Source organism: Somniosus microcephalus, chromosome 15 (genome assembly GCF_052327205.1).
Source record: "Somniosus microcephalus isolate GS21.2 chromosome 15, FLI_Smic_1.0, whole genome shotgun sequence".
Taxonomy (NCBI): domain Eukaryota; kingdom Metazoa; phylum Chordata; class Chondrichthyes; order Squaliformes; family Somniosidae; genus Somniosus; species Somniosus microcephalus.
Genome location: NC_141001.1, coordinates 69,664,208 through 69,678,502, shown reverse-complemented (window position 1 = coordinate 69,678,502; position 14,295 = coordinate 69,664,208). Strand labels below are relative to the sequence as shown.

The window sequence follows — 14,295 nt, the reverse complement described above, 5'->3', positions numbered from 1 at the left end:
GCTGACTATCTTACGGAACTACGCAAGTTATCGAAGCACTGCCAGTTCGGAGCAGGACTGGCAGACACCTTATGGGATAAGTTTGTCTGCGGGCTCCAGAGTGAAGGAACCCAAAAACGACTACTTTCAAAAAAGGACCTGACGCTAGAACAGGCTTTCAGCGTGGCAGTATCCTACGAAGCAGCAGCACGGGGAGCTGCGGAAATACAACAGAAACCACAAGAATACAGCGCTAACGAAATGGCGTATGGAGCAGAAAAGTGCTATCGCTGCGGCAGAACAACCCATGAGCAGAAGGACTGCTGGTTTAAAGACAAAATATGCAGGCAATGCGGAAAAATGGGACATATAGCAAGAGTCTGCAGGTCGGGAAAGAAACCCAACACGACAAGAACTACTAAGGAACAGTACAGGAAAGTAAAGAAACTGACAGACAGTAGTTCAGAAGATCAGGAGAGTGATCAGGACTCCGGGAGCAGGGGACTAAGTTGTTTAAAGTTACACAACGTGATCGCAAAGGAAGATCACCGAACCACTTGGGTCACCCTCATGATAGCAGGGTCCCCAGTAAAGATGGAATTGGACACAGGATCAGCCCTAACTGTCATGAATCGACGAGACTATGAGCGGCTATTCTCACACATACCCTTAAAGGACACGTCCATTGTATTGAAGACATACACGGGGCAAAAGGTCTACCCCAGAGGAAAAGTAAGGGTGCCAGTTGAATATAACGGAAAGGAAACACAGAAACTATACATGTATATACTACGAGATGGAGGACCACCATTATTGGGACGTGAATGGATCCGAAAAATACAATTGGATTGGCATTCCATTCTGGCACTAACTGTGACTGACAAAAAGGATGATGACGTCGCACCTGGACGTCTGTCACAAATTCTATCTGACACGGAAGAGGTGTTCCAACAAGGACTTGGGACTCTAAAAGGAGTAAAGGCAACCATAAAGATTGAGGATAACGCAACCCCAAAATTTTTCAAGGCCAGACCGCTGCCATACGCGATCCGCCCAGCCGTGGAAGCTGAACTGGAGAGTCTGGAGCATTCGGGGGTGCTGTCTAAGGTGGACTGGAGCGAGTGGGCCACACCCATCATTCCTGTAATGAAGAAAGCATTGAGCAGCACGCCTGGGGAGCCAAGGAAGGTTCGCATCTGTGGGGACTTCAAGGTGACTGTGAACCCAGTCCTGCACACAGTACAGTATCCACTTCCGCGGATAGAAGATATTTTCGCCTCACTATCTGGAGGGAAACGTTTTACAAAGATTGATCTGGCTCAAGCGTATCTACAAATGGAGGTGGAAGAAGCATCTAGGAAATACCTCACGATAAACACTCACAAAGGCCTTTACCAGTACAATCGACTGGTATTCGGGGTAGCGTCGGCCCCGGCTATTTGGCAGAGGGCAATGGAACAAGTCCTGCAAGGGATCCCGGGGACCCAGTGTTATTTGGACGACATCCTGGTTACGGGCGAAAATGACAATGAACACCTTGCCAACCTGGAACAGGTGCTCATGAGATTGCAGGAATATGGGCTACGAGCCAACCGCCCCAAATGCGAGTTCTTCAGGAGACAAATCTCGTATTGTGGCCACATGATTGATGAGGAAGGGTTGCATAAGTCGCCGGACAAGATTGAGGCTGTAGTCAAGGCTCCAGCACCGGAAAATGTGTCCCAACTGAGGTCGTTCCTCGGGTTGGTGAACTACTACCATAAGTTCTTGCCGAATTTATCTACAATTCTGCACCCACTGAACGCCCTGCTTCAAACTGGTGTAACATGGAAATGGAGTGATGAGTGTAAGCGTGCCTTTCAGGAATGTAAATGTCTAATCACTTCAAAAGAAGTATTGGCCCACTACAACCCAACACTACCGATTCGGTTGGCATGTGATGCGTCACCTTATGGCATTGGAGCGGTGCTGTCACACAAATTCCGTGACGGTTCAGAGAGGCCAATAGCCTTTGCATCGCGCTCGCTAACCTCAGCCGAGCGTAACTACGCCCAGATTGACAGGGAGGCCCTCGGCCTGGTGTGGGGGGTGAAGAAGTTCAATCACGATCTGCACGGGCAGAAATTCACCCTACTGACTGATCATCAACCCCTGGTCTCAATCTTTAACCCAAAGAAGGGCGTTCCGGTGATGACGGCGTAACGGCTGCAAAGATGGTCACTTTTTCTAGGGGCACATCAGTATGACATAGAGTACAAAGGTACGAAACAGCATGGAAACGCTGATGGGCTGTCGCGCCTACCGTTGCCTACGGCGGAAGAAGCACCTGCAGTGGACCCTGTGGAGATATTCCATGCGACCATAGTCGAATGTTTGCCTGTTACAAACGCAAGTATTGAGAAGGAAACCCGAAATGACCCGACACACTCTCGGGTCTATGATTTGACGGTGAAGGGATGGCCAGCATATGGCGACTCACTGTTGCCAGCATTCTCGCCAAGGAGAGAACAGCTGTCAGTGTGCCGGGGAACCTTGATGTGTGGATCCCGAGTGGTAATTCCACCCAAGTTGAGAGATAGAGTGCTCAATGAGCTTCACGAGGGTCATCTGGGAGGGGTAAAAATGAAGAGCCTAGCCAGGGCGTTTGTGTGGTGGCCAGGAATCGATAAAGAAATCGAGGATATGACCAAGAGATGCACAGGATGCCAGAAGGTCCAAAACGCTCCACCACAGGCCCCGCTACATCCATGGGAGTGGCCCTCATCTCCATGGCAATGGGTACACATTGATTTCGCTGGCCCATTTATGGACTCAATGTTCCTAATCGCTGTGGACGCCCATTCGAAATGGCCAGAGGTCATTAAAATGTCCTCCACCACCACGGAGAAAACTATTGCAGTCCTAAGGACCATCTTCGCCAGGAATGGGTTGCCAGAACAGATTTGCTCCGACAATGGCCCACAGTTTGTGTCTGAGGATTTCCGGAGATTCCTGAAGAATAATGGGGTGAAACATTACACATCTGCCCCATATCATCCAGCCACAAATGGATTGGCTGAGAGGTTTGTTCAGACCTTTAAAAAGGCCATAAAGGCAATGTATAATGACGACATACCACTACAACACAAGGTGGATAATTTCTTCTTTGCTTACCGGAATGCGACACATGCAGTAACCAACCAAACTCTAGCCGTACTGTTTTTCAACCGGAGACTAAGATGTCGCTTGGATTTGCTCAAACCAAACATAAGACGAGATGCTGAGGATAAGCAGTTCCAGCACATAAATGAGAAGCCAACCAGGAGCTTCAAGATAGGGCAACCAGTCTTGGCCCGCGACTACCGAACAGAAAAATGGCAACCAGGAATGATATGCACACAGCAGGGACCACTAATGTACACAGTGGACGTTGGAGAGAGCATCGTGAGGGGGCATGCTGACCAGATTCTAGTCACAGGAACAAGCCAAACCTATACCACAATCATGTGCACCTGGTAATGAGCCCGAAGTACAGATTGCGTCTACCTCAGAAGCAGGGGTATTGGAAGCTGACGAACCAACCAATGACAATGAGCCAGAACCGACTCCACCGCAAGAACAGGATACTCGAGAAAGGCGCTATCCAGTCAGGATCAGGAAGCCTCCTCAAAGACTGAACTTATAAATGACTATTTCAGTTGATGTATATAGTACCGAGAAAATTGTAATTGTAATTAGTTATTATTTAGTTGTTAAATGAATGTTATGTACTGTTTATCTAAAAGGGGAGGAATTGTGTATGCACCTTTAAGGGAATAACTGGTTTTAGACTGCAGTACCGGCAGTGACCACCCCTGTATAAAAGGCCCTAGCAGGCTTCTGTATTTCAGTCAGACGCTGCCTCCTGTTCAGTAAATTACCTGTTAAACTGTTCTCCTGAAGTCTGTGTATTATTGAGGCACAGACTTTACAGCACTGATCCAAATAAGCGGAGAGTATTACATCACATTCCTGACTTGTGCCTTGTGGAGAGGCTTTCGGGAGTCAGGAAGTGAGCCACTCACTGCAGATTACCCAGCCTTTGACCTGGTCTTGTTTCCATGGCATTTATGTAACTGGTCCAGTTGAGTTTCTGGTCAATGGTGACCCCCCAGGATGTTGATGGTGAGGGACTCAGAGATGGTATTGCTGATTAATGTTGGGGGAAGTGGTTAGGCTCTCTCTTGTTGGAGATGGTCATTGCCTGGCACTTGTGTGGCATGAATGTTGCTGGTCATTTATCAGCCCAAACCTGGACGTTGTCCAGGTCTTGCTGCATGCTGGCATCTAAGGAATTGTGAATGGAACTGAACACTGTGCAATCATCAGCAAACAGCCTCACTTCTGACATTATGATGGAGGGAAAATCATTGATGAAGCAGCTAAAGATAGTTAGACAGAGGATGCTGCCCTGAGGAACTCCTGTAGTGATGCCCTGGAGATTAAATGATTGGCCTCCAACAACCACAACCAACTATCTCTGTACAAGATATGACACCAGCCACTGGAAAGTTTCCCCCCGATCTCCATTGACTTCAATTTTAGTTGGACTTCTTGGTGCCAATATCGATCGAATTCTGCCATGATGATGAGACCAGTCACTTTCACATCACCTCTACAATCAGCCTCATGTCCATGTTTGGACCAAGGTTGTAATGAGCCCTGGAGCCTAGTATTCCTGGCGTAACCCAAATGAGCATCAGTGAGCAGGTCGTTGGTGAGGACTTGATAGCACTGTTGATAACTTTTTCCATCCTGTTGCTGATTGGGAATAAGCTGATAGGGTGGTAATTGACCAGGTTGGATGTGTCCTACTTTTTGTGGACAGAATATACTTGGGCAATCTTCCTCATAGTTGGGTGTATGCCAGTGTAGTAGCTGTACTGGAACAGCTTAGCTAGGTTCTTGTTCTGGAGCACTACATTCGGGATGTTATCGGGTCCGGTAGCTTTTCCTGTGTCCAGTGCACTTAGTCGTTTGTTGATGTCATGTGGAGTGAATCGAATTGGCTGAACACTGGCAACTGTGATGTAGAGGACCTCAGTAGGAGGCCAAGAAAGATTGTCCAATTAGCACTTCTAGCTGAAGATGGTTGCAAACTCTTCAACCTTATCTCTTGTACTCAGGTGCTGGACACTGCCATCTCTGAGGATGTGGATGTTTATGGAACCACCTCCTCCTGTTAGTTACTTAATTGTCCACCGCCATTCACGGCTGGGTGTGGTAGGGCTGCAGAGCATTGACCTGATTCGTTAATTGTGGGATTGCTTAGCTCTGTCTATGGCATGTTGCTTTCACTAGCATGCTCGTAGCCCTATATTGTAGCTTTACCAGCTTGGTATTTCGGTATCAAGTATACCTGCTGCTGCTCTTGGCATGCTCTTCTGCACTCTTCAGTGAACCAGGGATAGTCACCTAGCTTGATGGTGATGGAGGAGTGAGGGATATGCCAAGCCATGAGGTTACAGATTGTGGTCTGCAGCTCTGCTGATGGCCCACAGCACCTCATGGAAGGCCAGTTTTGAGCTGCTAGATCTGTTCTTAATCTATCCCACATAGCACAGTGATAGTGCTACATGGCACGATGGAGGGTGTCCTCAGTGTGAAGACGGGACTTGGTCTCCACAAAGTCTATGCGGTGGTCACTCCAACTAATATGGTCATGGACAGATGCATTGTCTGTAAATGACCAGTCTTGCTATCAATCATAAACACTTCCAGACATTATCACAGAAAACACTGTATATCTAAGAAATGAGTGCCAAAGCTGAAGTTTTATTTTAAGTCTGTAATCAGTTGGCTAAGAGGGGGAATAATGGTGGACAAAAAAAAAATTCAAAATGTCTTGAGCAAATTTGATTGGTTTGCCTTTTCCTTTTGATTATCTTTGTGCTCACTTGGCCATTCATTCAGGATTGGTCGTTTTCATAAGCACCTTAGTAGTTTCATATTTGTAGTTTTCTAGCCACTTTACTCACTTTTGATTTGTACCTTCCCTATCTCAATTCTGATTTGCAGCTGTTTTACTTTGAATGAATCAAGAAAATGACATGTGATAGTCTGTGCCATTTTTAATATATTATGATAGAATAATGGATGGTAATGAGAACTCTGCTGCAAGTCTTAGCCGTGTTTTAGTTACACAGGTTATTTAGTAGTTAGTTATTGATTCAAGAGATTTTCAAAGCTATGTATTGATATTCATCTCATTTGTAAAAGTCAGTCCAGTATTCTGTAGCTCTGGATTGTAAATCCTGTTAATGTAAGATGAAACTTCTTATCTGAAAGTTCAATGGCAATTGAAGCAAGAGTATAAAAAGAAAAAGCCACTGCTGAAATAATTGCTATATGTGGTCATCACTTTCGCACCACTCAAATACACTCTACATATGCACTTTATTTATTTGGATATTACTTTTATCAAGTAAATAACATTTATTATCCAGGGACAAACTAGTGGAAGCTTGTAATGGAAAGTAGTGTGACCTTTTCTTGAAAATAACTTGGCCATAAATAAGGTAGACTGAAAACATGACATAAAACCATGAAAATGTTTTTTTAAGTTATGTGAAATGGAATGGAAAACAACTTATCTGCCAAGAGTGTGAAATAAATATGGTGTATTTTATGTCACCTGTTCTGCGAAAAAGAGAAGCAGGTTTTCTTTTCTGCTCGCAACTTTGCTCGGTAACGTAGAAAGTAGACACCAGGGTTTGGTTTTGAAGTATATTATTTGTCTCTTAATTTCAAAATTAGCAATTCATGCAAAATAGTTCACTACAAATTTTGTGTGAAACAAGTCAATTCGAAGCAATATTGAGAAATCTGAATTTCTCCAATAGTCAACCAGCTGGAATAGTACCAACCCATAGGCCAATCTCCACAGGCTTCATTTACTGAAGGATCCCAGAGTAACATTTTTTTTGTATTGAGAGTTGCACTTTTTTGAATCAGTCAGACCCAATGACCTTTTGTCAATGTGGTTGTTTTAATGTTCACTGTTTGGTTACAAATTCACACTACGTTTTGCAACACAAAAGCATAATTGAATATGGCACCAAAAGGAAACTATCTTTGCAAAATATCCAATGTATTAAACTGCAGCTAATGGCAAACATGTTCTCTAATCATTGACTAAAGTTAGAAATATAAACTACGACCTGTATCTGATTTGGCTTATTTCAGCAGAGGCCAATTTTTTGTCATGAATTGCTACTGGATTTGCCAGCTCGTTTCTGCCACTGCCTGATGGAGAATGGTGTCAGGTGGAACTGTAAACGACGGTATGGTGGCAGGAGACCAGTGCAGCACCATTCTCCTGTAATAGTCGCTAAAATATAAAAGCACCGCAGAGCTGCATTTGTGGAAGCAGGTCATCTGCCTTTTGTCTGAGAATTTGAGTTCCACTGTGTATTTAGCCACACACACGTTACCTACACATCACCAGAACAGATGTATTCTAACAGGGAGGATGGGATGGATTCATACCAGTAAACAGTACATTTTATGGTTCACAGTGGTTTCTGGGCACTGTTTAAATAATATACTGGCATGAACGCAGCACAGTTAAAGTACCAGCCACTTATCGGGTAGAACGCAGCAAAGAAGCTGCTGCTGAATTGGAGTGTGATTCTGCTCTCCCTACTGGTGTTTTCATGCTCAGCTTATGTACTAAGGTGCTTCTTTTTGCCCTACCTATTTCTAATTTGCATAATACTAATACCAAAGATGGACTTCAGCCCTCTATTACTGATGTATATTCCATATAACACCTGTTTTAGGATCCCTCGGGGAAATTGGGCTGCACTGAATGGAGCAGGCAACGGACCTGCTCTGCTCAAATTTTACAGGCGTGGATGTGGCCTAGCAAGCAGCTGCCACCAAAAAGATGGTGTTTTTTTTAGGTTTAATGTGGAGACAGGAAGAGCAGGAGTGATCCTCCCTCCCTGCTCCACAGCACTCCCAAGAGCTTGGCAAGCGGCCCGACATTGATCTTTTTCAAATGGGAAATCTGCCTGTGAAGGTGCGATAGGCTCAGCAGCTCATCCAAATAACGTTAATGAGGCTCGAGGCCCATTTCCGGCCTGAAAATTGTCCCAAGGGAATTCCCACGGGACAGTCAGCTGTTTTCAATCAGTAGAAATTGAAAGGTGGCCCGTAGTACCAGCTGAGCTTTTAAAAATAAATTTTATACTGATGGCAATTATACTGTCACTGGTGTGAAGAGAATGAAGCAACTTGCTCAGGTGCCCTCAATTCCTTCAATACTACCCTGTATCAACAGCTTAATATTGCATTTTGGCATCAGTATGCTGAAAGTATAGGCACAACACTGGCAACTAAGGTGTAGTAAAGAGACAGCATTAGATTTATTAAAGTCAAGGGTTTTATATTTTGTAATATATAGGACAGGTATGGGAACCCCAGCAAATGGTCTAACACTGCCATCTGGTGGATTTGTTAATAGTATATTGTTGCCTTTTTGTCATAAGAGCATTCAAAAATGTATGAGATGCCGATACTCTTTATAACATTTATAGATTATAGGTACACAAAAGAGATACAGTCTGTGATGCTGAAACCAGAATGGTGAAACTTCCTGTGTCTGGCACACACACGGGGTAATTTTAACCTCCAAAAATAGGTGGGTTTGGGTCAGATGGGAAGTTAAAATGTTAAAAACCTGAAACAGGAATCCAAACCGCCTCGAACCTGCCCACTCTGGCCTTAATGGAGGTGGGGCTAGGGGTGGGCGACCAATCCACTGTCATGAGGCGGGTCGGTCATTGAAACCTTTTAAGGAGGCTACCTGCCTTCATTTTAACAAGATTTCTATTTTTAACCCATCTTGGCTGGGTTTCCCGTGCCTCGGGGAAACCCGCCAGGTAAACAGAGGCGAGAAGGGCTGGATTCTCCAGGCCCAACAAGCAAACCAGTAAACACTCCCTCCACCGCCACGCTCTCCCCCATCACTGACCGACCCCCAATCTCCCCTGCGATCTCCGATTCTGTCCCAGACCGCCCATCTCTCCCCCCGATCTCCAACCCTCCTCTGATCTATCCCCTAGCCACCCCCGCACCCCCTGCCCTGCAATTTCTACTCCAGCAACCATGAAACTTATCTGCTCCTGGGCTGTGGCCTTTTCTGATGTGTTCCCCACCCAACAGGCAGCAAGTCTGGCAATCAGGCTGGCTTCCAGGCGGGTAATCTGTTTTTAAAAAATAACACTCACTCCATGGAGTTAAAACTTCATGGTGTTTGGGGAATTCCTGGATTCCCAACCATAACTCCTCCCCCTTGCTCCAAAACCCCGCCCCAGTAAATATCGGGGCCATAGTCTCTCAAGGGCAGTACATTGAATGCTTCTTACTCATAGTATAAAGGATGCTTCTTATTCACCAGTACTTAGTCTTTACTGCCAATGTACATTAGGATAAGTAATAGTTCTTCACCTGTTCAGGTAGTTATATTCAACATGATGTACCATATCCTGAAGATAATTCAAAACATTAATAGATGGGAAAACCACACAAAAACATAACAGTGCTGAGCAATTTTTCACACAGAACAAGCACCAAAAATACAATTTATTGTCCTTCATTGAAAGTTTGTTGAGCAATAGGTATTTTGTTGACCTTCAAGTAAAAGCCTGTTAAATAACACATTATCCATAACTTATCCATTGTTTTTAATTTAGTTACCCTGGACTTGTGGTAGTACCTCAGTCTGTACTGGACAGCAGCTTACAGAAGGTTGCACGTTGTTATCGACACAACAGGCTGCCAGTTGTGTGTTGGAAACACTCCAAAACAAAGGCTGTTCTGCTGCGCTCTGGCGGATTCCACGGAAAGGGAGTTGTGGGACTCTTCAAATCCCAGAATCCACACTCAGCTGGTGAGATTTTTATGTGTTCTCAAATTGCACAGCAATGCATTTTTACCTTTTAAAGAGCACCATCAAAACATTATTTAAAATAAAAGCTAACAGTTCAAAGTTAATAATCTCATTATTTAGAAAAATGCAACTTTAACTTATTTTAATATCCTTATTCTTCGTTCTTTAAATGTTAAGACACAGCAACAGTTTCTTGTTTGGTATTATGTAAAAGTCCAAATTACTTGATTGTAAATAAAAGTATATTTTTATTACCAGTTTAATTTTTTCCCTCTCTTTGACTTCTGTATCATCTACCTCAGTTGAAGTGGCCAAGCACAGTTAAGCACAACTGCTAACAGTATTATGATAGCAAAATACTGCAGATGCTGGAAATCCCCTTTCCCTTTTTTTTTCTCTCCCACATGGCAGCTGTCTCTCATTCTGCCAGAACATTTCACACCTAATCTGAGCCATCTTTTGTCTCCACTAGTCCTATCACCATCTCGTCTCGTTTTGAATACCTCTTAATGCCTCTTCACTTCTTTTGCTCTCTCCCAGCCCTGCCTTTCGATCTATTTCATTTGCTTTCCAGTTTTGAAAAAGGGTTAGACCCGAAACGTCGACTCTAATTTCTCTCCACGGATGTTGCCTGGCCTGCTGAGTTTTTCCAGCATTTTCTGTTGTTATTGCTAACAGTATTACTTCATCAATCAGCCAGCAGGGGCAGGCAGATTTGTGCTCCAGGACAGTATGTTCTTCCTGTCATAGTGGGGCTCCCCACATACCAAGTTGATTATTGCTAAATGATGTAAGCAGACGATGGATTGCAGTATTGCTGGCTGTAGTACTCAACCTGGTAGATACCATATTGTGAAGCACAGACTTTAACTGCTGTTTTACTGGGCTGCTAAAGTTACATGCATTTTCCAACTTTCTATCAACCAAAGTACTTAGAATTACCTGTAAATATTCGTGATCATTAATGTAGCCTTCATAATTAATATCTGTCAAGTGACTAATATTAACTTGGAGTTTTCGCTACAGCGATACTACTGGAATTCCCTTGGAGAAGTTATAAGGGAGCTGCATTCGCAGCAGTAATGACACAGCCATTAACCCAGGGTATTTCTGCAATCATTTCACTCAAGCTGGGCTTGTTAATTCAGATTCGTAACTCAGTTAGAGTCATTCCAACAAGCCAGTTATCTTGATGAGGTCATTAACACTTACAAAAATATACAAGAAAATCACAGAAATAGATAAAATAAAAGATATTCACCAGCTATTTATGATTTGATAAAAATGTTTACTGATCGTAAGACTTGAGGTGTAAGATTGATCATAGAATCATCTAATGATACAGCACAGAAGGGAGACCATTTGGCCAATCGCGCCTGTACAAGCTCTTTGAAAGAGCTATTCAATTTGTCCCACTCCCCTGCTCTTTCCCCATAGCCCTGTAATTTTTTTTAACCTTAGTATTTATCCAATTCCCTTTTGAAAGTTACTATTGAATTTGCTTCCACCACTGTTTCAGGCAGTGCATTCCAGATCATAACAACGTGCTGCGTAAAAAATGTTTCCTGATGTTGTCTCTGGTTCTTTTGCCAATCACCTTAAATCTGTGTCCTCTGGTTACTGACCCGTCTGCCACTGGAAACAGTTTCTCCTTATTTACTCTATCAAAACTGGTCATGATTTTGAACACCTCTATCAAATCCCCTCTTAACCTTCTCTAAGGAGAAAAACCTAATCTCTGATACCATTCTAATAAATCTGTTCTGCACCCTTTCTAAGGCCTTTACATCCTTTCTAAAGTGTGGTGCCCAGAATTGAACCCAATACTCCAGCTGAGGCCTAAGCGGTATTTTATAAAGGTTTAGCATAACTTTCTTGCTTTTGTACTTTATGCCTCTATTAATAAAGCCAAGGATCCCATGTGCTCTTTTAATAACCTTCTCAACTTGTCCTGCCACCTTCAGAGATTTGTGTATATACACCCCTAGGTCTTGCTGTTCCTGCACCCCCTTTAAAATTGTATCATTTAGTTTATATTGCCTCTCTTCATTCTTCCTTCCAAAATGTATAATGTCACACTTCTCTGCGTTAAATTTCATCTGCCGTGTATCTGCCCATTTCACCAGTCTGTCTGTCTTCCTGAAGTCTGTTATTATCCTCCTCATTCTTTACTACATTTCAGAGTTTCGTGTCATCTGCAAACTTTGAAAGTATGCCCTGTATTACCAAGTCCAGGTCATTAATATATATCAGAAAGAGCAGTGGTCCTGATAAGGACCCCTGGGGAACACCTCTGTATACTTCCCTCCAGTCTGAAAAACAAACGTTTATCACTGCTCTCTGTTTTCTCTCTAATACTATTCTAAAACTGATAATATGATCACTGTTCCCCAAATGCTCTCCCACTGAAAAAAGCTCCACTTGCCCCATTTCATTCTCCAGAACTGGGATGGCAGGGATGACGTATGAGGAGAGATTGGGTCGATTAGCCTTATATTCGCTAGAGTTTAGAAGAATGAGAGGGGATCTCATTGAAACTTATAAAATTCTAACAGGATTAGACAGACTAGATGCAGGAAGGATGTTCCTGATGGCGGGGGAGTCCAGAACCAGGGGTCACAGTCTAAGGATAAGGGGTAAGCCATTTAGGACTGAGATGAGGAGGAATTTCTTCACCCAGAGAATGGTGAACCTGTGGAATTCTCTACCACACAAGGCAGTTGAGGCCAATTCATTAAATATATTAAAGAAGGAGTTCGATATATTTCTTAAAGCTAAAGGGATCAAGGGATATGGGGAGAAAGCAGGGACAGGGTACTGAATTTGGATGATCAGCCATGATCTCATTAAATGGTGGAACAGGCTTGAGGGGCCGAATCTCCTGCTCCTATCTTCTATGTTTCTATTTAACTTGATTCAGCACTCCTTCCTTCTTTGTTGGGCTGGAAACACACTGATCAAGTAAGTTCTCTTGTATTAGGATTAGGATTAGAAAAGGATTTCAAGAATTCCTTCCCCTCTTTGTCCTTTACACTGTTACTATCCCGGTCTATATTAGGATAATTGAAGCCCCCCATGATTGCTAATACACTAATCTAGCATTTATCACTGATTATCAATGAATTTGCTTGGTACTTTCTGTATAACAAGATTTTGTTTTTATTTTACCCATTAGCTCCTGTGTCCTCAGAATCATCAAGTAGCATTGAACAAGAAAAATACCTACAAGCTTTGCTGAATGCAGTACCTTGCTTCTCCAAAATGAATGGCTGCAGCACGCTTACTGGTCATCCCAACGTCACCCTTTCTCCAGGTACAGTTGTCTGCACAGAGCAGAATTAAACAGAGAGCACTTAGTGTGTTTCATTTGGGAATTTGGAAAGAGTGGGAATTTCTGGTAAGTATTGGGTAAGTAGAAGCTTTAAATAGTGAAATTTAGTTTAACATTTTGATTTAAACCTACAACTTTAAAAACTGTAGTTAACAGAAGCTGCCTGCCAGTGGCAGTTAACTGTCAGTCAGCTGTGTTTGTCTTGAATAGCTGCTAATCACAGGGAGCAGGAGAGCTGAGTCAACATTTGTAAATTGGGTGAGGCTCCTAGAGTATAAAAGTAAACAGTTCGGTAGAGCACAAAGCGGAATTAAACGGAGTGCACTTAAACAGAGTGTTTCATTTGGAAACTTGGTAACAGTGAGAATTCGGAGAAGAGGGGGAAGGAGTTGCTGCTTTTTGCATACACTACTTGTAGTGCTTTGTGTTCCAGGTAGATACTAAATTTCATTGCCCATAACTAGATCAATTAAGTAGTCAAGTAACTAAGTAACTTAAATACAAATGTAATTAAATAGAACAAGGTCATATAGGGATGGCAGTGCAGGTGGTGTGCCTCAACTGCAGCGTGTGGGAGATGATGGAGAGCATTATGATCCTGGACAACCACGTTTGCAGTAAGTGCCTGCGTCTTGAGGAACTTCAGCTCAAGAGTTGTTGAGCTGGAGTCTGAGGTGCAGGCATTGTGGGGCATCAGGGAGGGGGAGAGTTACTTGGACACTTTGATCCAGGAGACAGTCACACCCCTTAGGTTAGGTAGTTTTACAGGTTTGGTTAGTGGTCAGGGACAGGAGGATGTGACTGCAACTCAGGCAGGTAAGGGGACCCCAGGTGAAGTGCTGGAGGAGCCTCGGCATTTGCCCTTATCCAACAGGTATGAGGTTCTTGCTGCCAGTGTGGATGAGGGAAAAGGCTGCAGGATGGATGAGCAAGCTGACCATGGCACCATGGTGCAGGAGGCCATTCAAGTGGGGGGAGTGAAAGGGAATGTAGTTGTGGTAGGGGACAGTATAGTCAGGGGGATAGATACTGTTCTCTGCAGCCGCGACCGGGAGTTCCGAAGGTTGTGTTG

General features: G+C 43.6%; 1 protein-coding gene across 5 annotated transcripts in view; it reads left to right on the top strand.

The window, feature by feature from the left end:
• The window catches only part of sbf2 (SET binding factor 2), a 709,984-nt gene that overhangs the window by 628,973 nt on the left and 66,716 nt on the right, over window positions 1-14,295 (top strand). For all 5 annotated transcript variants that reach the window (XM_086007986.1, XM_086007985.1, XM_086007989.1 and 2 more), the window contains 2 exons: window positions 9,696-9,892; window positions 13,068-13,205. In XM_086007986.1, coding sequence (XP_085864112.1) covers window positions 9,696-9,892; window positions 13,068-13,205 — 335 coding nt within the window. The remainder of the gene's footprint in view (window positions 1-9,695; window positions 9,893-13,067; window positions 13,206-14,295) is intronic.